This window comes from Larus michahellis, chromosome Z (genome assembly GCF_964199755.1).
Source record: "Larus michahellis chromosome Z, bLarMic1.1, whole genome shotgun sequence".
Lineage (NCBI taxonomy): Eukaryota > Metazoa > Chordata > Aves > Charadriiformes > Laridae > Larus > Larus michahellis.
Genome location: NC_133930.1, coordinates 11,087,912 through 11,112,185, shown reverse-complemented (window position 1 = coordinate 11,112,185; position 24,274 = coordinate 11,087,912). Strand labels below are relative to the sequence as shown.

At 55.1% G+C, this 24,274-nt stretch overlaps 1 protein-coding gene across 7 annotated transcripts in view; it reads right to left on the bottom strand.

Moving 5' to 3' along the window:
* Nucleotides 1-24,274, bottom strand: part of CNTFR (ciliary neurotrophic factor receptor) — a 213,936-nt gene that overhangs the window by 40,747 nt on the left and 148,915 nt on the right. For all 7 annotated transcript variants that reach the window (XM_074570605.1, XM_074570606.1, XM_074570608.1 and 4 more), the window contains one exon: nucleotides 21,749-21,979. In XM_074570605.1, coding sequence (XP_074426706.1) covers nucleotides 21,749-21,979 — 231 coding nt within the window. The remainder of the gene's footprint in view (nucleotides 1-21,748; nucleotides 21,980-24,274) is intronic.

The window sequence follows — 24,274 nt, the reverse complement described above, 5'->3', positions numbered from 1 at the left end:
CCTTTGCCACCAAGGGTGGGCATGATGTGCAAAGCCAGGCTGGTGTGCGTGACCCCTGTCCTGACCCTCCATCTGCCCGCACAAACCCAAGTGGACAAAGCCAAAGCTGCACAGATTCAAACAAGAAAAATGGTGAACGTTTTTGACACACTGGTAATTAAATCCTGGAAGAGCTTCCCAAAGGCCCAAAGTGTATTCCCTGTCACTGAAAGTCTTTAAATCAGGGCTGACTGCTTTCCTGGCAGCTCTTCTGCCCTTCAAGGAGGGATTCGTCCAGGGCAGTGCCCTGGCAGAGGCCACGCAGCAGGGCAGGCAGCAGCAGTGGTTCCCCACATCTCCCTCACATCCCACATCTGAGGGATGCTGCAAGGGATGCACACATCTGCCTCTGCCCATGGCATGAGGACATTGGGGTCAGTCAAGCTGCGGTGCTTGGGGACAAAGCTGCTAGGTCGGACACAGTTCCTTGGTTGCAGTTTTACTCTCTGTTACCTTCTGACTGGGACAAGCCAGCCCGGGACCACCAGTGGTTAGGAGTTAGTCATTTAATTCCAGGCAAGGAGCTGGTCAAAGCAGGTGATGGTTTCATTTTTGCTGGGAGATTAAGACAAATAAGGAAATGAGGTGGTTTAGTAGAAATCTGAACCCAAGTGGTTTGGCTGGAGAGTATCCCAGCATTGTAAACCAGTCTCTACGAGTGCTGGCAATGTCCTTATCCCTGCTGTGGATGCTGCCTGATACCAGGTTCATCGTACTGCTAGCTGGGACTTACTGACAGCAGGTCTTGTGCAGCCCCAGACAGCTGGATTTTGGCTGCTTGTGCAGTATCCCTTTTGGTTTTGCCTCATTTGGGGTTTTCCACATTGAAATGAGCACCTTGAGGGGGCTGCAGAGCACTGGGGTGCTGGTGGAGGGCTGCAAAGCACCAGCAGCACCGCACGGGGAGCTCCGCGACTGCAAGAAGGTCACGAAGTTCGGAAAAAAACCCACACACATCATTTAAGGGAAAATTAAACCTGAATGACTGTCTCTGTGCAGAGTGTGAGTGGCGGCAGAGATTGGGGGACCATGGAAAAAGCCCCGAGGGGCTCCCAGCTGTAGCTCCTGGCATCTGCCCACTCCCAGCAGCTATATCAAGGAGGTGGGTTTGCCCATCTTCTCTTGTCCTCAGATGTCGATCAGGTCTGTAGTGCTCCTGAGACAACCCAGTGGGCAGGATCTGGGCTGTATCTGTATCTCTGTTCACCCACTCTAATGCACGAATGCTCTGGATTGAGCCTTGCACTCGACACATGCTGCTTGATGCGAGTACCCGGCTGCGAGCTGGCCCCAGGGAAGCTGTGTCCCTGAGGAAGGACCTGCTCCATGTGGTCTCAATTTCCTTGAGCAGGAAGGGACTCAGTGACAGAGGTCTGGTAATGGGAAGCCACCTTGGCACAGCCCCCGCTGTCTGTGCTGCAGGTCCAGCAGATGGTCTGCCCATCATATTTGATGGGAATGCTGAAGGGCAAGGGAGGCTGCCTCTGCAAAATGCCCTATTGCCAAGGAAGCACAAGTGATCAGGAGGAAGAACTCCAAAAACTTCGAGTTGAAAAATCCCTGGAGTGGAGAAATGCTTCTGTTAACACGCTGAAACCAGTTTTTTCTTGACAGCTCGGCTATTATCTTGCATCATGTCTCCGTTTGCCGATAGCACGACACGGCTCCGTATCGTGATGAGAGCAGTTGGTGTTGCAGGTGGCGGTACCATGGCACGAGAGTTACAGCCAGCCATGAGGAACTGTACGGGTCTGCCGGATCCTCTAACAACAAATCCATAGCAATGGATTAGCTGTCTATGGAGCTAGCTGGTAGCATTTTATCACCGCTTCACACCCCATTGATGAAAGCACTCTTGGTATGAAGGGTGGCCAAGAAACCGCTCCTCTCCTCTCCCACGGGTGATCAGCTGAAGCTGTCCCCAGCTGGCTGGAGCCCCTTAGCCTTTGGTTTGTCCACCCAAACTGAGCATCCTCAGCGCAGTTAATCACCGCAGGCGTCGAGGCCGGAGACAGCCGAGGCCGCCGAACCCCAGCACAGTTCACTGACCCTGGGGAGGAATGCGGCTGACTCACACCATGGGAATCCAACCTCCATCCCAGCCCCGCGACTGGCTGAGATCAGGCATATCCATCTCCCGTCTCTGTGGCTCCCAGCAGCGCTGCAAACAGTCTAGCGTGCCCTTGTGGGTCACAGTGGGTCGAGCTCCTCACCTTGCGGCAGCGATGATCTTTAGGCATCCCATCCCATTGTCCGCTGCACACCCTGGCACAGCACCTGGGCCCCTGTCCCTGCTCCTGGTCCACTCAGGACTACAGGCAAGCAGTCCTGGCTCTCTCCAGCACAATATTTACAGCTAGGAAATACTCCAAGTGTGCCAGCACTGCAGCTCTGCTGCCTCTGATTCTCCTCCAAGTGACCCACAGGGTCCTGTTAGAGCTGCTGTTATGGTGATCTTTATTTCAATCAATATCTTCCGTGTTATCCCTGAAGCGCTCGCTACTAATAACCTCTCATCCTCCCAGGATGCCTTCAGCTGCGGTCAGATTTTGCTTTGCTCTGCACAGAGCTATGGGCCCTCAACACTTCTCCTTCCCAACTCCGCCTTTGCCCACGCTGCCCAGGAACGACTCTGCTTCTACCCGGGGTGCAATTCAACCCCTCCGGTGGTCACAAATACCATGGGGGACTCCCAGCTGGTATTTAAGTTCCCTGCCACTTTGATGGGAGGAGAAAGCCCTGAAAAATCTCATTTCCAAAGACTATTTTTAAGTGCCAGCCCCAGGTGGGAACTGATAAAGCAAATCCCCAAGTGTTTGGGTTGAAGAGCACGTTTCAGGTCCAGTGCATGGCTTTTGAATCCAGCCTCTGCAACTATTTGCACATCCTGGCCCTGCATTTCTGGCCGTACGATTGCGTGTGCGTCCCTGGGGAGAGCAGGGGTTTGTCTGGCCACTGTTTCTCAATGCGGACCATGGAAGGAGTCTGGGTCACTTGTTCACCTGTGCCAGCAAAAAGGTGCAGGGCAAGCCCCCAGGCACTGATGAGATCCTGCTAACAATGCAGTGCACAAAGAAACACCCTGGTGTCCTGACATCTCCAAATTTACAACAATAAATCCTTTTCTGTTTCATTTGAGCAAGTACAGCTACTTTCCTCCCAGAGCTGACAAGCTAGGTGGATCTGAGGGCTGGAGCACCTCTGCTATGAGGACAGGCTGAGAGAGTTGGTGTTGTTCAGCCTGGAGAAGAGAAGGCTCCAGGGAGACCTTACAGCCCCTTCCAGTACCTGAAGGGGGCCTACAGGAGAGATAGGGAGGGACTCTTTATCAGGGAGTGGAGTGATAGGATGAGGGGTAACGGCTTCAAACTGAAGGAGGGCAGATTTAGATTGGATAGCAGGAAGAAATTCTTTACTGTGAGGGTGGTGAGGCACTGGAACAGGTTGCCCAGGGAAGCTGTGGATGCCCCATCCCTGGAGGTGTTGAAGGCCAGGCTGGATGGGGCTTTGGGCAGCCTGGTCTAGTGGGAGGTGTCCCTGCCCATGGGAGCGGGTTGGAACGAGATGAGATTTAAGGTCCCTTCCAACCTGAACCATTCTATGAGTCTACGATCTTTCCTGGCTACAAGCATGGCTTAGCCTGACAGCCACAGGGTGACAGTCCTGGGCCTGGGGACCTGACAGCTTGGCCCTGAGGTGACCAGAGATGGAGCCCTATGAGGACATGCTGCAAAGCCAACCCTTGCTGCAAAGCACTGTGCTAGGGGTGCTGCAGACCCTTGTGGGAAAGGCTCTCCCGAAATAAAGCACCAGCAGCCACCTCAGTTCCTCTGTCTGCCCTGGCTGCCCTTCCACAAATCCCGCCCCAGGGGCTTCCCCCAAGGCTGTAAAAGCCAAAACCAACAGAGGGAAAAATGAGACGTAAACCCGTCATCGCGATGGCAGATCGGCGCGTTACGGATTTCCCATGTCAAAATAATGGATCAAAACTGGTGCTGCTGCCCGGGCTCCAGAAGGGCACCGCTGCTCCTGCCCATGGATTATGTTCGATGAAACTGAGTTAGTAGCATTTTTATCTGTCAATTAGGAACCATGAAACAGTTATTAAATAGAGTCAGAAGCCCTCCTTGCTGCTCTCTTGGGCAGTGCAGGAGACACATAACAGCCTGTAATGAAGCATTAAGCAGCAGCAGTTTTGTTTCTGATAGGATTGGAAATGATAAGCCAGCGAGGCATGGCTGGATGGGGGCAGCGGATCCCAGGCTCAGCGGCCACACACCGGCAGCTGCTATGGGGAAAGATCAAGACCGAAATTTCTGCCCCCTGCCCCAAATAAAGTCTGCAGGACTGCCGTCTCACTGCATCTGCTTGCTGGGGGAGAAGTGAGGGCCTGAATTTAATTATCTGCTTTTCCTGGTGCAGCTCTGGGTGATTACCGTGGAGCCAGGAGGGCCTTTGGCTGTGTGCAGAGATGTTATCCCATCCCCGAGGAGAAAAAGGGCTGGTTTGAACAAGCTTTAAGAGACAGGGAATGGGCTGTCCATGGGGATGGAGATAACACAGGCACAACCCGTTTCTGGAGGTCATCAGAGCATGAGGGATGCTGTCACTGCTCTCCTGCAGGAGATGCAATGCCTGACAGCATCTTTCAGTATGCTGGCACAGCTTGGGGACAAAGCTGTCCCCCAGGCCAAGTTGGGATGTCTACCTGCCCTCAGGGCCTCTCTGGCCAGGATTTGGCACAGGGCAAGGCCAAATTCTGGGCAGAAGGGTGGTGGTCCTGCAGGGAGGGAGATCCCAAGGAGGGGGAGAACATCATCCTAGCACAGGAAGGGGCAGTGGCACGTGGTCTCAGAGACAGTGGACACATTTACACATCTCCTTCCCAACCCTCATGTCTCAGGGCTTGGTAAGCCCTTGCTCTGCCCTGGCAGCTCTGCACCCATGCCAGCCCCAGGGTGCCCAGGGGGGTGTTTGGTCGCCCACCCACAGCCATGGACCCATCCCCTCCACAGCCGGCGCAGGCACCTGTTTGCAGCCAAGGGGCCACCCAAAGTGTCCTCCCCGCACCTCGGGCCACCCCAAAGGATTTCACACATTTGTGGCTGCTTTGCAGCTTGTTTGCTTCCAATGGAAACCAGACAACAACAGCAGGTTGGTTTTTTTTTTTTGCTTCTGGTGATTTGAAATGAAAGGTTGAGTTTCCAGGGTTTTTCTTTTTGGAGCTACCTCCATTTCATAAAAACCTCATCTAACAGAAATAAAATGAGGAAAATCTTGAACCCAAGCACTTAATTTTCTAACTTCCCAATTTACCAAAAATTTTCAGCTGGCTATGACTTTCAGGGCATTTTTCTGAAGTTGCCAGTGAATAGCAAAACCCATTCATTTCCCCTTTCCAGGCAAAGCCCTTAGGAATCTGAAAACCAGTATCTCCCAGTGCAACAAGGTACTCACTAGCTCCTTCTCCAATTGCCAGACTTCAGAGAGCAGGAGGGAAATGCATCGTGGCATTACGTTGGCTCATTATAAGCCTACACCACCCACCTCTCTCTTCCCAAGGACTTTGCAGAGTTTTGGTGTTTGCAAGATATTAAGGGACTCCTGGAGCAGATGCACCATTGCACCGCTGTGTCCTGAGTCCCGCCACCACGGCACCGCCATGGCACAGTCTGCAATGCCTGGCCTTGAGGCTAAGCCTTCTCCTTTCCTTCTAGCCATGCAGAAATGAGAGGGAGACCTCAGCCCGGCAGAGATCTGAGCACTCCCTGCGTGGAAAAATGTAGCTATAGTAACAAATTGCTTAAGGCTGCAAGGCAATGATGGACAGGTTTCAGCATGGCAGAGGGGAGGGATGCTGATACCATGAGGGGTAGGTTGCTGGGAGAGGAGCATGGAGGGGACGGTGATGGGCATGCTCCCCAGGGGGAAGCAGCCTCCTCCTGCTGCGTGCCCGTGCCGTAGGCATGTTGTACCAGCATGAGGCTCTCTAAACCTCATGGACAGACACAGACCTGTTGGGCATTTATCACTACTAAGCCATCTCCGACACCTTCACCTTGCCAGGATGAAAAAAGATGCCCAGGACACAGATGAAGCAGTTGTGCTGCCTCTCCAACCTGTCTGCGGAGTAAAAGGGGGGGGAACTTGAAGCAGCAGGAGAAGCAACAACAGCTGCTGTCAAAGAGAAAGGAACTCAGAAGAAGAGAAAGGCACAGAGCCGTGTCTGCAGAGACCCGCACGCCCAGCCCCTCTGCTCACCTCTGCATTGCAAGCTGCTGCTAGCTCAGCCCCCATGCATAGGGATGGGCTGGTGCCCAGGGCAGGATTTCCATCCCTGCACCACGGTGGGTTGCACATGGCTTGCAGGCAACAGGGGAGCCCGATACCCACAAGGCTGGATTTCATCCCAGCTCCCTCCGCGGCAGCTTGTGTGCAAGCCGCTTTTGGGGTTCAGCATCAGCCAGTGGAGCCATCGAGGTGCAGTTAGGGTGGGCTGCAGAAGGAAAGACGCAGCACGGACAAGAGAAACGTCAATCCCTGTGTGTTCTGGAGAGCTGATGGGAGGTTTCCAGCCCCCTTCCCACCTCAACCATGCCTGCAAGGTGGCCAAAAGGGAAGACCACAGTGGGTTACCAGAGAGAAGCACATCTGTATCTAGTGCACCTACATCAGGTCAGGGGGTAAGGAGCAACCAAAGTGGTTCTACGCAGTCTAGCCTGGGGAGGATACAGAATTAGGGCCAAGTGCAGCCCAGGGTCCTTACAAAGCAACTACTGCCTTCAGCTGCCTGGGGACCTTGGCCTTTGCAGCCCCGCAGCAGCAGGATGCTGCCCTTGCTGCACCCCTCCAGCACACAAATAGAGGCCCTGGGCTGTTCCTCAGGGATCAACCTCTGATTTTGGAAAGCTAACAAGTGGCAAAACCAGGCTGGAGCCTGCTGCTTGTGCCACAGAGCCAAGAGACAAACCTGGGGCAGGGACGCAGGTGGGGACACTTGCAAGGGCTCTTTGCAGCAGTGGTGAAAGGGCTCCGCAAACGCCTCCATCCCAGCGTGAGCATCCTCCGTCTGGCACGAGGGGCTGCTGCCTGACCAGCTCTTCCCTTCGTACCCGGGAGGGATTCTGGGGGTGAGGGGAGGGAAAGTGGCCAACCCCTCCTCCTGCACCTCCCCAGCTTCCCTGAAATTTGCCCGAGAACAAACTCTCAGGGATTAGCAGTGGCCACGTCCTGGTGAGAACAATATTAAGGGATTATGAGATTAGAAATACCATTTATGCCGAGAGGAATAACTCTAATTCTTATCTGATTGTCTACAGATGTCAGCAATCAAAGCGCCTCTTTCATGCAAAACAGGGAGCGCTGCTGCTGGAGCAGTAGGTGAAGGCGGCTTGGCCCCCTCCTCGCAGGAGGGGAGCCAGCTCCTCCTGCCGATACGCGCCCTGGATCCTGTCTGCCAGCAGCCGCCAGGACGCAGACAGGAGCTAGTTTCTTTTCGTGGGGAAAAGCTGCCTGGCAGGAGCCCTGCGCTGGGGCCGCGTCCCCCTCCTCTTGTGTCTCTGCTGCCCCATATGAGGCCAGCCCTGCCTACGGAGAGCAGGGGGCTGGTGGAGAGCCCAGGCTGCTTGGCTCTGCTTCGCCCACGAGCAATACCAGCCTGAAACCCCACATCTCCAGCTCAGCTGCAAGCCCACCACAGACCCCCCGGGACCACCAATTCCTTCTGCCCTGGGTTGTGTCCCCTTGCGCACCTTCAGACAAGGACATGGCAGTGGGTTCAAGAAGGGCAGGGAACTGCTGGAGAAGGTGCAGCAGAGAGCCACGAAGATGATTAGGGGACTGGAACACCTCTCTTATGAAGAAAGGCTGAGGGATTTGGGTCTCTTCAGTCTGGAAAAAAGACGACTGAGGGGGGATCTTATCAACACTTATAAATACTTAAAGGGTGGGTGTCAGGAGGATGGGGCCAGGCTCTTTTCGGTGGTGCCTGGGGACAGGACAAGAGGTAACAGGCACAAACTTGAACATAGGAAGTTCCACCTAAACATGAGGAGGAACTTCTTTACCCTGAGGGTGGCAGAGCCCTGGCACAGGCTGCCCAGCGAGGTGGTGGAGTCTCCGTCTCTGGAGACATTCCAAACCCGCCTGGACGCGTTCCTGTGCAACCTGCTCTGGGTGACCCTGATCTGGCAGCGGGTTGGACCAGATGATCTCCAGAGGTCCCTTCCAACCCCTGCCATTCTGTGATTCTGTGATTCTGTGACCTGCAGGGTGCATGGCATCCCCTGAGTGATGCATGGCTCTTCTTGCTCCTGGAGGGATCAGATAGCTTTAAAAAGAGAAAAACTAACGCCGTCTCACCTCATACCTGTGTCCTGCCCCACTGCACTCTCAAGGCCTGCCTTACACTCAGTCAGAGGGGCTGAGAGAGCCGGGGCTTGAGGCAGCATCGCTGGGCTCTGTGTCACGGCTGCTGCCTGGGCTGGCCGAGCACTTTGTGCCATCTCGCCTGGGGAGGCAGCTGCTAATGGGGCAGCCCAGGAGGCTTTGCCCAGCCATTAAGGGAGGTAAGTGCTTCTGGGAGCGCTGTGCCAAGCTCCTGTCTGCACGCTGGAGGCAGAGGTTCTTGGGGAGCTGCTCCTGGCTCCCTCCCCACCGCCATTTGATGGCACATCATGTCTGTCCAGCTCCTCATCAGAAGCTCTCTGTCAATCCCTCCTTCAGAGGAGGGTGGCAGGACTTTTCCCTCTTTCAGGATAATGAGACTTTCCTCCCTGTCTCCCTTCCCCTTTCCCTTTCTCAGCCCTGAGCCATTTCATCCCTTGTTGGTCCATTGTGCTTCTCTGCCTTCCCTGTGCCTTGCAGACAGCCCGGTGCTGAGCTGTCGCTTGTGTTCTCTCTGCAGCCTGGCCGGGAGCAGGGCGCACAAAAAGCCGGGGTATCAGGGAGCTCTGGGGGGGCAGATGCCCACCCTCCCCTTCCCAGGCACTGTGCTCCGGGGTGCTCGTCTGCAGCTGCCCCCAGCACTTCACTTAACTTCCCTGCATGGCTGGCTGAGACATCTGGAAAGACACCATCTCCCCCACCCCGTCACTGTCCCACAGCATCCCTGTCTGAACAACTCAGTTTAGACCCAGCGATGGCAGCTCTGCCCTTCCCCACCTCCCTCACTTTGGTCCTTATAAACTCCATCCTCCCGCTGTCTTTCAGCACAGATAGGAGCACCAGTTATCCCAGAAGATGCAGGGGATGAGGGGCACGGTCTCAGCCCCATCCTAAGCGGGGACATGCAGCATCCTCCGAACGCCCCACAGCCTGCTGTGCTGCAGGTTTGTCCTCGCAGCCCTGCTCTGCACCACCGAACACCCAAGTCACATCATCTGACAAAAGAAACAGCCACCGCGAAGCTAAATCTGCAAGACAGGGATATGCACCTCCCTTAACTCACCAACTTGAAGGCCAGAGGAGAAAATTAGTTCATCTCACCTGACCTCCTGGGTTCCACAGGCCATTACGTCCCTCCGTCACCCCTCTATTGAGCCCAATAACTTGTGTTTGACTGAATCATCTTTCAGCAAGGCAGCCAGCCTTGCTCTGCAGATAACAAGCGGCAGAGGATCCGCCACTGCTTTTGGCAGTTTGTTCCGATGCTTAATCATTTTTTCTATTAAAAATATGAGCCTCATTTCTAATTTGAACGTGGCTGCGCTCAACTTCCAGTCATTGGCTCTAGTGATGGCTTTGCTTGCTGGTTTAGTACCCAGTATCGTCTCCACTTGGAGGTAATTACCAACAGGAGTCAGGGCACTTTTCCAGCTCCTCTTGAAGCCACTGAGCAGAATATTTTAAGTCTTTCTCCTTACGGCAGTTCCCCCTGCTCCCTTGCATCCTTCTTCACCACTTTCCCTGGTTTTCCAAGGTCCTTCTCAAATTACTCCTCCCATAACATCCCGGGACCAATCTGCAAGGAGGTAAAATTGCGTCTTTGTTGTACATACGCCGCATTTGGCAGAGATGGCTCAATCTTGGCTCCAAAAACCCCAGAATTGTCTTTTTGGCCAGCCTGTCCCAATCCAAACTCACAATTTGGGGCTTCTCCATTCTGGCACCCTCCTGCAGGAGGCACCTTCTGTGCTCTTTGCAATTTTGCTTTTTTTCATCATAATGAAGGTCCTGGAGGTGTGTGACAGCACAGACCTCACACCACCGCCAGCCCTGGGCAGCTGCTCTGCTCACGCCGGTAAGAATCACCCCCAAGGTTTGCTCTGATCCACCAGTCACCAGGAGACAGGGAAGCGAGGGAAGGGAATGCAGCAAAACGACGCCTGCAACAACTGTGTGTCATAGCAGCTTTGTGAGCTTTTCAAAGCCTGTGAAAAAGTCCACTGCTCTTTTTCGCTTCTGAACAAAACCCTCAGCACCCTCCGCAGGCCAACGCAGAGTCCCCACACTGCTACAGCAAAAGTCTCACCCATGAACACTGCCTTGGCAGATAAAAAAGTGAGTGGTGTTTCCCCTCCCGAGCCCCCAGAGGCGATGGAAGTGTTGATGGTGTGCTTACCCTGCTCCAGCAAGGCAAGCCTGGTTTGCAAAAGCCACATTGTCACCACCAGCACTTGCAGCAAGGAGCAGCCTGATGATCCCGCATCAGCGGGGAGTCCCCAACCCATCAGCATTTTGCCACCTGCTTTGCATTAATGTGAATAAGAGCGGTAGCCACAGGACCAGCTACCTCCCTCCATGCTCCCTTCTTCAGGAGGAGTGCAGGAGTCTGATTTTGGCCCTTATTTCACCACTTACATCCAACGTAGCAGGTCAGCTGGAGATATGGGAATTTCCCCCTCCCCAGGCTTCACGGCTCTGTCTCCCTGCTGCAGACCAGGAGCTGCTGCAGGGAGAAGGAAGCAGAAGTAAACTCACATACTGGCCAGACAGCTCTGGCTTGTTTGGCTGGGCAGTGGGAGAAGAAGGAGGGATGGGAGGAAGGGCTGGATGGTGGAGGCTGTGGCAGAAAGGGGAGCATGCGTGGAGGTTGCCCACGGGGGATGCCTCCAGGCTGGCTGCCCATGATGTGTCCCAGTCCACGTTGTGATGCAGAGGCGCCCAGTCCTGTGTGACAGGAGTGTGCTTCTCCCCCGGGGTGGGCTGCGGTGGGTGGGGAGCCCTGGCATAGCGGGGGACCCAACCCAGCACACCCCAGTTGGGGAGACATGTAGGGTGAGGAGGGCACTAACTCACCAATCTGGTTTCTAAGCCCAGTTGTGTGGCTTTGGGAAATCACTCTCCAGCCTGTGCCTCAGTTTCCTCTTCTGCCTTTTCATTTAGGCTCTGACCCCACTGCTTCCCACCCAGCTGGGGCTCTTCTTCCTGGCTGGGAGGGAAATGGGAGGTGGCAAGGGCTGCCCTGTGTCCCCGTGTACCTGGTGCGGCAGTGGAGTCTGTGTCCCTGGGTTTTGGTGAGGGCAAGGGAGGAAGAAGAGGAAGAAGCTGATGAGGCCAAAGAGCCTTTGCAGAGAGCAGCTGCACTTGGATGTAACTCAAGGAAGTCAGGCACAGAGGGAAGGGGCAGTGGCTTGGGTCCAAATGCAGAGAGCAGAGATGAATCCAGCACCAGAGGACTGAGTGTTAGGAAATCAATCAGGAGACAGAAATGTGCCCAGAGCAGCCAGAGATCCTCCATGCAAAGGCACACTCAAACCCGTTGCACACCGTCTTTCAAGCAACAGAGCAACAGAGCTGCCCCCGGGCCGTGCAACTGCACCGCTGTAGACATTGGGATGCTGCAGCCTGCGGGCAGTGATGCACAGGTACGCACGGGCAGGCCGTCACATCCTGGACCAACACCTCCACAGAGTCACTGCCATCAGAGGCAGGGATTCAGCGAGGCAGCCGTCCCCCAAAAAATTGAACGGCGCCATATCAACTCCAAAGACAACAGCAGGTGACGAACCCCAGCCCGTTTGCCATAAACAATGTATTTCACAGCTCCCTGGCTCCAGCCCGAGTCCCCAGCCACTGCCTCGGACCGTCACAGGTTGCACAGCATCCAGAAAGTAGCCAAAAGGCAGAAAGCTGCTCGCAGCCCTCTGCTTCCTTCCCTGACCAAGAGGACAGGGCATGTGCACCCGCGACACGTGACAACCCACACCGTGCAAGGCTGCTCCTCGTGGAGCATGCACGGCCTTGGGGTGCGCTCAGCACACAGCCACACACACTATAAGGCTGTGGCAAGGAAAAACACCTGGGTTTGGGAGCGCTTAGAACAAGGCAGCCCAACACGAGTGAAAATACAGCACCAAGGTCTCAGCGCTGGCTTCTAACCCCCCCGAAGTTTCCTGGCATGGACCCATTCAGTGATCTCCAGGCCTCCAGAGATGGACAGCCATCCATCTCCTCTCCCTACATGTCCAAACCCAGTCACATAGGACATCAAACTTCCCCTGTGGACCTGACTCTGGTCCAGGCCTGGTTTCATGGTTTCTCAGTCCTCCACATCTCTCAGCTGGGGCAAACTGCAGCACTGGAGAGCCACTGCTGGTCCCTGCTGCATGACGTCCTGCACGGGCACTCTTGGGCTCCAACTCTTCACATCCCCAGAGCAAGACCATATTTCCCCGTGCGGCTTGGCACAGCAGATTGTCATTGCTCACTTGCTTTTGGCAAACACCCTGCACCCCTCTCCCTCCTCTGCATCACCAGCAGCCAGGCTCCCGACTCTGGTACCCTGTGAGGTGGCGAGGAGAGGGACAAACAACCTGCCGTTAGTCACATCCAGGCTCGGCAGGCTGTGCACGGCTCCTGTTGGTGAGGAGAAGACCATCCTGGAGAGAAATTAAGCAGCCGTCACCCTAGGGATGGTATCATAAACCATTTTAATAAGGCGTTCTGCTCCCCCTCCCCGCCACCCCAACTCATGCAAACGCTGTCTTGTTTAGTTGGCAGCAAACGATAAAGACCCCCAGGGAGCAGAGGAGGGGGAGAAAAGGGACATCTGTTTAGAGCATTTCTACTGCGTGGCTCTCCCAGGCTATTTCTATCTCTTCTTGTCAAAATTTATCAACTGCGTAATTGTTTAAACAGCATTAAAGTGCTTGGAGCAAGAGCAACTGGAAATTGTCCTGCAGTTGCCTCTGGTACCGATGCTGACAGCTCGGGAGGAGACTGGGGAGAGAAGGGATCCATCGGGCATGGGAACCCTCTGACTCCTTTTCCGGGGGGGGAGACACCACCCCGTCCTGCTAAAAGACGGAAAATAATCGCACTTTATTCCCAGTACCCTTCCCTGCTTTCCAGACCCAAGACTCTCCTCCCTCTCCGCTCCTCCCCACCCTGACGTGCTGTTAGCACACATTTACTCTGCTAAATTATTTACAGCAGATGCACCGGCTCGGGAAACCATAGCTAATGACAATGTCTTTCACGCTGAAGTACACTGGATCCTGCCCTGACCCTGCTGAGCGCTTGGCTGGGACCTCACTGCCTGCCCGAGCCCCGCTGTAGTTCCCAGCTCTTGCTGGTGAATTTGGAGAGGGATGGAGAAGCACTGGTGGCTGGGAAAAGATGGGGATTTGTTGCTGCCTGCCATCTCCTCTTCCAGGGATGGAGATGCAGAAGGTCCCCACTGCAGGGTCTTCTCATCCCTGGGGAAACTACCTGGCCTGGGTCAGTGCAGACATGAGCACATGCGGCTGGTGACATGCAAGATGTGTACCCAATGCTGGTGACAGTGGTGAGGTTTCTTTTTCCACCATCACCTGGGAAGCAGATGGTGATGTTTTTTAAGAGCCACAGCCGTGTGGAGCCACGGGTGGAGAGTGAAAAGCAGCATCCACATGCCGAGCATCGACCCCTTTGCTTCCCGCCCCATGGCTGCAGCGATGGCTGCATCTTGGCCGGTCCCTCCCGTCCCAGCGCCCTCGAAGCTGGGGACCCACCACCGGCGGGCGGCAGGAAGCTCGAGCCAAATATTTTGACAAGGGGCACTTGGGAGCAGCTGAGACAAATCCTTCCTGGTGCAGAGGCCAGCGCAAACAGAGCGCCAGCGTGACTCTCCTCCGCTCCCCCTGGCAGGCACTGTCCCAGAAGGCTTTGTCCTCCCAGCCTAGGGCATCCCTAATTCCCAGCACAGTACGGGGAAACAGGGGCTGTGGGAAGCTGTTTAGACTGAACTTGGATTTCTTTAATTATAAGGCTGGTTTTGTCATGTTAAGGAGGGTAAACAAACCTCAGGAGAGCAGGAGGCTGCGCTGCCATCCGCCTGGGATGTGGGACACTGGCGTGGCACGCAGCCTTCGGCATTTGTACTAGACAAGGACATGGAAGCTTTCCCAGGAAGCTGCCAAGCACCAAAGCCCTTTTCCCTCTTCTCCTCCAGCCCAGCAACTGCTGGGATGTGGCAGTGGGGAAGACCTGGGCTGTCCCCCTGCCCCATCCCATGAACTCCTCCCCAGCCCTGCTCACATCCCCCATCCTGTGAGAGGATGCACAGGGAGCCTTTGGGCTTGTTTCACACCTAGGTCCAAAGCTTGTGACCCCACCAGGTGCTCACCAAGGGGGTCCTTGCACCTGGGAGCACCCATTCGCTGATGGACGCTCCGTCCCTGGCTCTGGCTTGTCACTGGCAACCCGAGGACTCCCTCGCCTTTGCTCTGGGGAGTGGGTTGGCGAGGGGGTGACCACCTTCTCTGCTTCTTGGTGCTCTAATGCCATGCGATCCTCCCACCTTGACTCAGGTGAAGAGTGAAGCTATGAGCTCTCCATAGCACCCAATCCAGCCTGAGCTCATCGGTTGCTGGGGTCAAGCTTGTGGCCACATCCCTTCAGCTGCCAGTGAGGACACGCCATGGGACATGGGACACTGCAAGCGTTGTCCACCTCCCAGGCATGCTCTTCCCTTGGTCAGGGTCTCTGCAGGCCACAGCATCAGCGAGGCCAGGGCAGAGCCGCCGGCGCCGCGGTCCTGTGCCGCGGCACCTAATAAATGCCACGTGCCGCTCCGCTCGCCCCGCCGCCCCCAGCTCCCCCGCGCGAGGAGGGGGGTGCTGCAAGGATGGGAGAGGGGATATTTTTATTGTTTCTGACACCGGCTGCCCCAGATTATCATATTTTACGCGGCGAGCCAAAGAAGCATCACTCTGCTATGCTGCAGCTGGGCAGGCTGCCCAGCCCGGCAAAGGGGAAGGAGGGGAGGAATGCGGCGGGGCGCGGATGCGTTGCACGCAGGGGTGCGAGCGTGCGAGTGTGTGCACACGCGGGCCACGGTGGCACCGCTTCATTCAGCCCTTCCCACTGCAGCACGGCAGCTTGCATCCCTCTGGACAGGGACGGGGGCAGAAAGGTCGCCCGCTGCCTGCAAATGTGTTTGTTTTTCTAGTCCGGCTTCTAATTCGATTAGGACTAATTGCATTTGGGAGCGTGGTGGGGTTTTTAGGTGGTGGGTTTTGTTGGTTTTTTTCTTTTTTTTGGACTTCTCCTTAAAAAGCTGCGATGGCAATTTGCATATCGTTACCCATCATGCCTTTCCAGCTCCCAGATGGGCCAAGACCTGAAATCTGGGCGCAGGCAACAAAGTTCGTCTGCTGAGTTTTCCCAGCCGTGAACGAACAGCTCAGCATGGAAAGGCAGCGACTGGAGAGCATGTGTGCCTCCTGAAACAAAGCTGAATTTCGATACACGAGGCACTCTTGCAACCTGGTTGACCCTGTTTGTCATGGCCCCTTCCCATGGCTTTCAGGAACTGGGTGGTGATGCTTGGCTGTGAAGCCCCCTGGAGCCATTGCACCTACCCAGCCCCCAGCACCCGTGGGCACACGGGGAAAAATCAACCACATCCACAGCAATAAACCCAACAGCTTTGGGGTGCATCATTGATCCTGGAACATCAGCAGCCACATGCTTAAATTTATTAGCTCCATCCCTGCCACAGGTTCAGTCCAGGTTAATGTGCTCCCGCCCAGAGCATCGCCTGGGCACAGCCTTGGGGCTGACCTTGCACGGGGCCGTTCCCGAGGGGCAGGAGGACATTTGGAGGGCAGGAGGGATGAATCGCAGGGGCAGGCGCTGCCCTCTGCCAGCTGGCCCCGGTACCAGGGAACAGTCGCAGTCGTGTTTAACTTGCTGCTCTCGAAATAGCCTCAGTTTACACGGACACGGGAAGGGATTGGATAAGTTTATAAGGGAAAAATCCATCAAAAGGGCTTTTTTTTAAAAAAAAAAACAACCAAGCCCTGCGTCACAGATCGCTGGACGTGAGCAGGGAAATATCTGCACACGCTGACCCCGAGACCGCTCTTCTCCATCAGTATCTGTGCCAGTGGCAGGAGCAATGGCCCGATGAGGGCACCCTGCTCTGAGGCAGAGGCATCCTTGCTGCCTCAGCCAGCCAAACCCGCTTTCCCAAGCCAGTGCCCTCCTGCAGTTTTTCCCACCAAACCAACGTACGGAGGCAGCTGGGCAGACACCGACGCCTGGCACTGCCTTCCCCCGCTGTTTCGCCCGTGCCTATCATGGGATGTTCACGCCTGCCCCGATGGTTCCATCCCTCTCCTGAGGAGCCAGAGACGCATGTCTTACATGGAGAAGTTGTTACCTTCTTTGTTTCTTCTTTATTTTGGGTGGGTGAAAAAGGCAAAAAGCTATAAAAACAACAACAAAAAAAAAAGATGCTAAGTGCAGTCCAACCCTCCGGTTGCAGCTGGAGCCCAGCTGGGAGGAAAGGGACTTCTAAGGCAGAGAAAGGGGAGGCTCTGATTATTTATTAGTGGCCGATGTTTGATCGCTTGCTAATCAAGCCAGAGAACACACTCGGGCTCTCCCGGCCTCCCTGCTCACATGTGGTTCCTGTTGCTTTGCCCCTTCCCCCCCCCTCCCTCTCTCTGGTTTTGCTTTGTTTGTTTTTCTGTTAATTTGGTTGTCTTTCCATGTCGTTTTCCGTCAAACTGCATGTTTTTTCCCCTTTCTTTCGCCAGCCACTGCAGTGACAGCCACAGAGGAAGGAGGCCAGCCCAGAGCCGCTTGCCCTCTGCCAGTCCAGAGCCGCTTGCCCTCTGCCAGTCCCTTTCCCACCATCGCCTGGGAGGCAGAGATACCCATGGGGCAGGGATGGGGCTGGCACTGGGTTACGAGCCCGCCCAGCCACCACTGCGACGCAGAGGGCAACTCCACCCCTCGTATCCTGCCCCGTGTCCCTGCTGCTGGAGGGGATTTTGCTGTATTTTCTCTCCCACACAGACCTCATCCCTGCTGGCATCCCAGCCCAATCATCAGCAGCCGCATTAGGCAGTGGGCAGCAGCAGAGTTTGGGCATCCCCAAAGCCAGGCAGAGGAGGGGAAAGAAGAGACACAAACAGGTAGAGCTGCTGGGCCATGATGGAGATAAGCAGGTTAGAAAGGGATGGAGGGATGGGAGCGGGAGGATGGATGCCCGCCCTGGCTGCCTCCCTCCCTCCCTTCTTTGCACACAAGGCCTCCCCGCTCCCATGTGCGCTCTCCGGCTTCTGGCAGCCTTTCCGCCGTGCGTTTCCACTCCTCTCTGGCCCATTAGCAGTATTTTTATAACATTCTGTAATGCACAGAGCCGTGTGCCAAACCTCAAGAGCACATTATTTCCCAACGTCTTTGTTACATCCATCCCCGGGCCCTCCGCCCGTGCGTTTCCAAACACAGAGCTGCAGCTCACGGGGGCAGCCGGGAGTCCCGCACCGCACTCCTGGTACCCAGAGCCTTCCCATCCTGCCTGCCCACTCCCAGTGCTCAGCCCTGGGCTCACTCCAGGGGCGCCCAGCATGCAAAAACCTCCAACCGCATTGCCTGCGCCTTCTGGCCATGCTCAGTCATCTGCTGCTCTCCAGGCTGCAGGGCAGGTCACCCATTGGAGATAAACATGGAGCATCCTGACTGCTCTCCTGTGCTTCACCTCATGCTCAGCTGCCCGAAAAAAGGGGGTCAGAGCAACAGGTCGCTGCTCCAATTCCCCTGGAAGAGGCTGCCCTGGAGAAGTGCCACCTTTGCCTGGGGCGGTTTGTGCTTGGGATGCTTCACGCCCCGGAGATGGGTGATCTGGGACTCCTAGGGATAAGAAAGCCTGTGGGCCCTTCCTCCTCTCTGAAATGGGCTCTCCATCCTTTGGTCACCCCATCCCTGGATGCACATTGTCCCCACTGTATGTGCACCAGTGCTTCCATCTCTGCAGGGGATGACACAGCCTGGCTACCCCCAGTCTCTGTGAGGCGCTGCTGGGCTCCCGGCCACATCCCCTGTGATGTGGACCTGGGTATCAAACCCCACCTCGAGGACCAGTTGAACTACCCGTGTCCTCCTGACTGCCTGCTGAAGGACATCAATGAGACACCTTCATGCACTTTGTGCTTTTTGCACCATCAAGTAGCATCCTGGCCCCTCCAGCATGAAATCCTCACCCCAGAAATCCTTGTGTATCCCCCTCCCCCACCACCAACTCATCCTACTGGCGTTTCCTGGTCCTTGTAGGCCAGAGCCATTACGGGAAACACCACTGAGAACGGTCCAAAGGCTGATGCCGAATCTCCCCCATCCCTCCCAGCAGCTCCCCTTTCAGCACAATCTGATCCCCTTTAGCCATTTCCTAAGCCGTGTTCCAACTCTTGTACTAATCCACATTTTCTCTGGTTTAACTCATAATTTCCCATGTGGCACCATAGCAAATACTTCACTGAAGTCAAGACAGATTATATCGACCACATTTCTGGGCTTAGGAAATCAGTTCCCTTATCAAAGAGAGTTATCAGGTTAATCTGGTGTGATATATATCTGGCAAGTCCCCCTTATATTTTTCTCCCATTTTCCATTTGTCTCCACATCTTTAATTGCTCCCTCTTCCAAGCGCGCCCCGCGGCCCCACTGTGCTGTGGGGTCAGGCTGTCTGATCGGGATTTTTCCTACTCTCAAGCAGAAGGAGACACGTCGCCTCTCCCCACAGCAATGGGTACTGCCGGTGACCTCTCAGCCACTAATGAGCATTGCTAATGAACAGGAGATGTCCTCACCTGGGGATGAGGTGCTTCCCAAGCCTTCAGTGAATTGTTTTCTTTGAAGGTGCCTACGAGGCGGAGGGTTGTCTCAAGGTTTTATCCTCCCTCCTCTCCCCGAGCCTCCATGGCCCTTGCTCTCAGCATCGCCACTCAGACACGGCAGGGTTCATTCCATACCGGGCTCTGCTGAGCTTACCTTTAATCTCCCCTGAAACCTGGCTGCATAGCCAGCTCTGCTCTTCTCTCCTCGTTTGCTCCATATTTATATGGCTAACCCCTCTTTTCATTTCCTCTGCAAGGTCTTGCTCAGCTTGACTCCTGGCAGGTCTCCCTTTATCCCTGTGCTCGCTGACCCCCATGATGGAGCTCGCTTAGCTAACTGGCACCCTTTCCCAGTCCTTGCTGCTTCTCCACTCCCTCCCCGCATCCTTCTTGCAGCGTCGTCTACTCAGGAGCGCCCATGCCTCGCTTGGGGGACACATTCCTAGTACCCTCATTTATTTAATGAGATCTCCAGCACTTCTCCCTGCGCAGCCCCCAGCCCCTCACTCCCGTTGCCAACATCGTTCTTGTTGTCCCAGTAAGAGGTGAAAGCACAGGCGCAGGCCTGTTTTCATTTAACTTCCCATGCAATTGAAACGAAACGAGTCCAAGATCCCTCAAGTCCCAAGTTTGGGCTCCCAATGCGCTCAGCTGCAGCGGAGATGCTACCACAGGGACATGCTGCAAACCTCCCATGAGCTGGCCATCTCCATCTCCACCTCTGTCCCCATCCCCTCCTGGGATGCTCCCAAACCCGCTCCTCTGCAGCAGCCCGCACACCTCCAGGGTGTCAATCGTGCCCCGCAGAAGCAGGAAAGCTGGGGGGTTGCAGGGAGGGGCTGCGGACGGCAGTGCTGGGAAAAGAAACCTTGCAGAGAACATTAAATTAAAACCCAGGCAATTAAATTAATTACCACTAAAAGCGTCTCACCTGATTAGTTCCTTGTGTACTTAATTGCATTAACAACACCGAGCATTTGCTTGTTTATTTGTGGCCCTCTCTCTTGGGGCTGGTGGCCCTGCAGTCTCCGACCATGTTCCTCAGCTGCCCGGTGCTCAGGGGGCCTGTGAGCTGCCAGCAAATGGGAACACGCGGTAATAGGAAACAGCAGGATTTGGGCTGTAATGCTGAGCAATTCCCATGGGTCCCTGAGCGGATTGACAGGGATTACTATTAGCGAGGTGCTTAGCAGATGGAAGAGCCATTGCAAAGTCAGGGGGATGCCACAGCTGCAGAGGAGGCAGTCAGAGGATGGACCCCATTCCCCGCGTTTCCTCCAGACAAGGGCTGCAGCCCCTCTTGCACTGGCACAGCCTGGGACCTCTCCCCAGGTGGGATCTGATGAGCTCATGCCCAAGCAGAGGAGCTGCACAGCCTTGTCCTGCTGCTGCCTGCTCCGCACCCAGCTCCGGTCTTCCCTGCCTCTGGACAACTTGTGAACACCTCCTCACGCTGATAGTGTGACCCAGAGCCCCCTGACTCATCTGCCACTGCCTTTTTGTTCGCTGTGCCCCCAGCCCCGACGCCTACTCGCTGCCATGCCCCCTGCTCTACGCTGAGAGCTGCCCCCCTCGCTTCTCATATTGGTTCTTCCAGGACCCCTTCCCCTTGGTGTATGCGCCAGGATGCCTCCCATTTGACCCAAAACCATGAGCTGGACACTGTGCAGCATCCCTGAAACTTGTATTTCTTCAGTCTCACCTACAGGTGCAGAGACCCCCTCCCATCTGATTTGCAGGGCTTATGCAGGCCATGGCTGGTCCTCCTGCAACCCTCTGCCCCTGGACCATGGTTGAGGGTGGAAACACCACCCTGGTTCTGATACAAGGTGCCGAAGGTGAGACAAGGAGCAGAGAAAAGCTCTGCCATGACTCCCAAACCTGGGGAGGTATGGCCATCTACATGATGCATCCCCAGCTGGTGGGGCTCCCATCTGGTGCCTCGCAGCATCCTCTGCAGCAGTCACCATCCCACAACCAGCTACGCCAGCTGGTGCTCCCAGACACCCACTGCTGCTGGTTGCAGACGCCATACTGCAAAACACACCATTGCTATCAGCTGTACAAACACAGCAGCCCACCAAACACACAGCTGCTATCAGCTCTCAGCATTGTGTGAAATATAGCACAACTCTTATCTCCCGCACTGAGACCTGTAAATCAGTGCATCATCTCGTGCTTAAGATATGCAAAATCCTGGGGAACGTGCAGCTGTCCTACAACAAGCCTGTACACAGGGGCTCCTGCAGACACACAGCAACTGCCATCACCTTTTGGCTGCTCCTCTGAAACAACCGTGTTGCTGTAAACCCAGCCAGGACTTCTCCTTCCCAGCTGCAAGCCCCTCTGACAGCTCAGCCCCTACTCTTTACACCTGCAGAGACGGTGGTTGTTGCAGTGGGCTGGATGGAGAGACGACATCCCTTCCCAAATTATTCCTGGGGCATCATTTAATGTACAGGCTTTGATGCAAAGTTTGGGGCAGGAGGGGCTGATCCCAGCATCCTGCTGCTGGAGGGACCTCGTATGGTGTGGTGCAGCAGGCAACCATATGTATGGGCAGTACAGGGGTTGGCATGGCAGGAGGGGCTGTGAGGGGTCAATATGGGAGCAGAGAGCAAGGCTGTGACCCCCACAATGTCGCACGCCAGGGTACTCACTTCCCACCCCCAGGTAGGTCTGGTATTTGAGGTGCCAGGAGGAGCCCTCGTAGCAGGAGTACTGGCCACTATGCGTCAGGTCGACATTCTTCAGGATCAGGTAGGACCCGTTCAGGTGGGACTCATCGATGTCGGTGCCATTGGCCGTCCAGGTCACAGCTGCGTCCCAGTCCATGGAGCCACACTTCATGGTCACATCCGCGCCTACCCGCTCGTACTGGATGTGGCTGTCTGTGGGGAAGAAGAGGAGAAAACCAGGTGAGCTCGGAGCCCTGTGGACAGGGCTGCCTTGGAAACAGCATCTTACTATCACTTGTATAGGAAGTGAGGGAAGGACTGGGGCATGGGCTGGCACTGTGGTAGTGGCCAGGAAAGCCTGCCTCTGTTCTCAAGTTCTCCTCATGGCTCTGATAATGATTTATTTTAACCTTAGACCAGAGTGGATCAACTGTCACGGACCAGTGGATTGAGACTCATGGACCACCTCCATACCTCCGTCTCACAGGATGCCTTCCTCTGACCTTTACCTTGGAGAAGACATGTCAGGGATGCACCTGTGGCTCACCAGCCAAATGCCCCGCAGCACAGCTGGATGCTCGCACCAGCAAGTCATCGCCACTCCCGTGTCTATGTGGCTTGTCCAAACCTAAATGCACACATCAGAAATTCCCAGCAGAGAGGTGACAGAGCCTCAGGACTTGTCACCAGCCAACTCAAGTTATTTACTAGTGGAGGTGGGAAGCTGGCAGCTGCCCTAGCCATTCCCTGCCTAGGAAATCAGGTGGTAGGACTGCAACCCAGCTGCGCCGTGCTTTGGAAAGGGGCAGCTGCTCAGTGCGTGCTATGCCGTTTGTCTCCCTGCCTGGCTTTTCTCCCCTCCCCGCAATAACACGATGCCTTGCTGAGCTGTTTGATTTAGCGTGTTGCGAGTGGGGCCATACAGCTCATTGGGCACCAGCTGCCTAATTGAATTTTCTCAGGTTTCTGGACAGGAGCTCGAGCTGACATTCATTAATGATCCTTAACAACTGAATCTTTCCCGTCTTGCTACACTGGCTGTGCTCAGCTGCGTGTGGCAAGGATAAAACTGCATGTGTTGGGGTGTGTGCCTGGCCGTGACATGGGGTGAAGCGGGACAGGGGGATGAGCAGAGGATGAGGTTCCTTTAAGGCTTCATCAAGCCTTCGTGCACAGACAAGGACTGTTGGGTTCTCAAAATACTCCTGGGTTTCAAAAACACATTTGACAAGGTGCCTCCCAAGGAAACCAAGCAGCCCTGACACATGAGGAAAGTCCTTGCAAGGATTTATAGCAGCTAAGGGTCAGGAGACCAAAGGTGAGAACAAGCAGTCAGACGTGGCAGTAGAAGACGTCACCGCTGAAGTTCGACAGAGATCAGAGCTGGATCAGAGCTGCCCGACACCGTCGCAACTCACGGGGAAAAGGGGGACGAGGCGGTGAGAGGGGACAGTGTGCTGCGGACAGCTGGGTGCAAAAGCAATGCAGAAGGACATCACGGCACGGACCCACCAGGTGGTAACACGGCATCGATAAACACCCAGGGATGCACAGAGGGAAAATCAAGCCTTGCTTCCCCTACCACTCACAGCTCCAAAGGAGCTGCAGCCTCCATGGAAACATGTCTTGGAGTTGCCATGCTCACTTCCCCGAAAGCATCAGCTTGGTGGCAACTGAAACCCAATGCTAGGAATTATTCAGAAAGGGACTGAGAAGAAAATGGAAAGCAGTGTACCCTAAAAGCTGTGCACAAATCTACCCCTGTGACATTAGGAGTACAGTTCAGCTGAAAAGGGAGCAAACAGGAAAAAGCAAAGGCTGGAAACAGCCCCCGCCTAAGGATGGCTTAACAGACTTGATCCCTTCATCTGTAAAAGGAGACAACCGAGTGGAAATGTGACAGACACCTAAGCAATGATGAGTGACATGGAGAGGACAAATAGAGAAGGACTGCTTGCTCCTTCTCCTAATAAAATAATTAAGGGGCAGCAAATGAAAACAAGCAGAAGAAAATGCTTTTTCACACAAAGTGTGATTAAATTACGGAAACCCATGTTCATCAAATGTTGTGGAGGTCAACATTTTGGGGAAAATAGTGATTAAATGAATCCTTAGAAGAAAACACCACCCAGGGCAGTAAAACACCGAGCTGCCGGGCGAGCCTGGGGAGGCTGCAGGCAGCTGACGGTGGGGAGGGACAGAAGAAGCACCCCCCAAGCTCATCTTGCTCTTTCCTCCCTCTCTAGACATCAGCCTCTGGGTCCTCTTGATAGGTGGGACCACATAGGCATGATCCAGCCATTCCTTGTATGAAAGCCCACAGACTGAGCCCATCTGCAAAAGAGAGAGCAGCAGGGTGAAGCGTGAAGCTGGCCCTGGGCGAGACCCTGGCAGGTCTGAGTCCTCCTGCAGTCGGTGCGTCAGGACACCTACTTCAGAGAGGGAAGCAGCAACTTTGGGGATGCTACCCCTGCTGGGAAAGAGGGGACTAAGAACAGATGAGGAAAA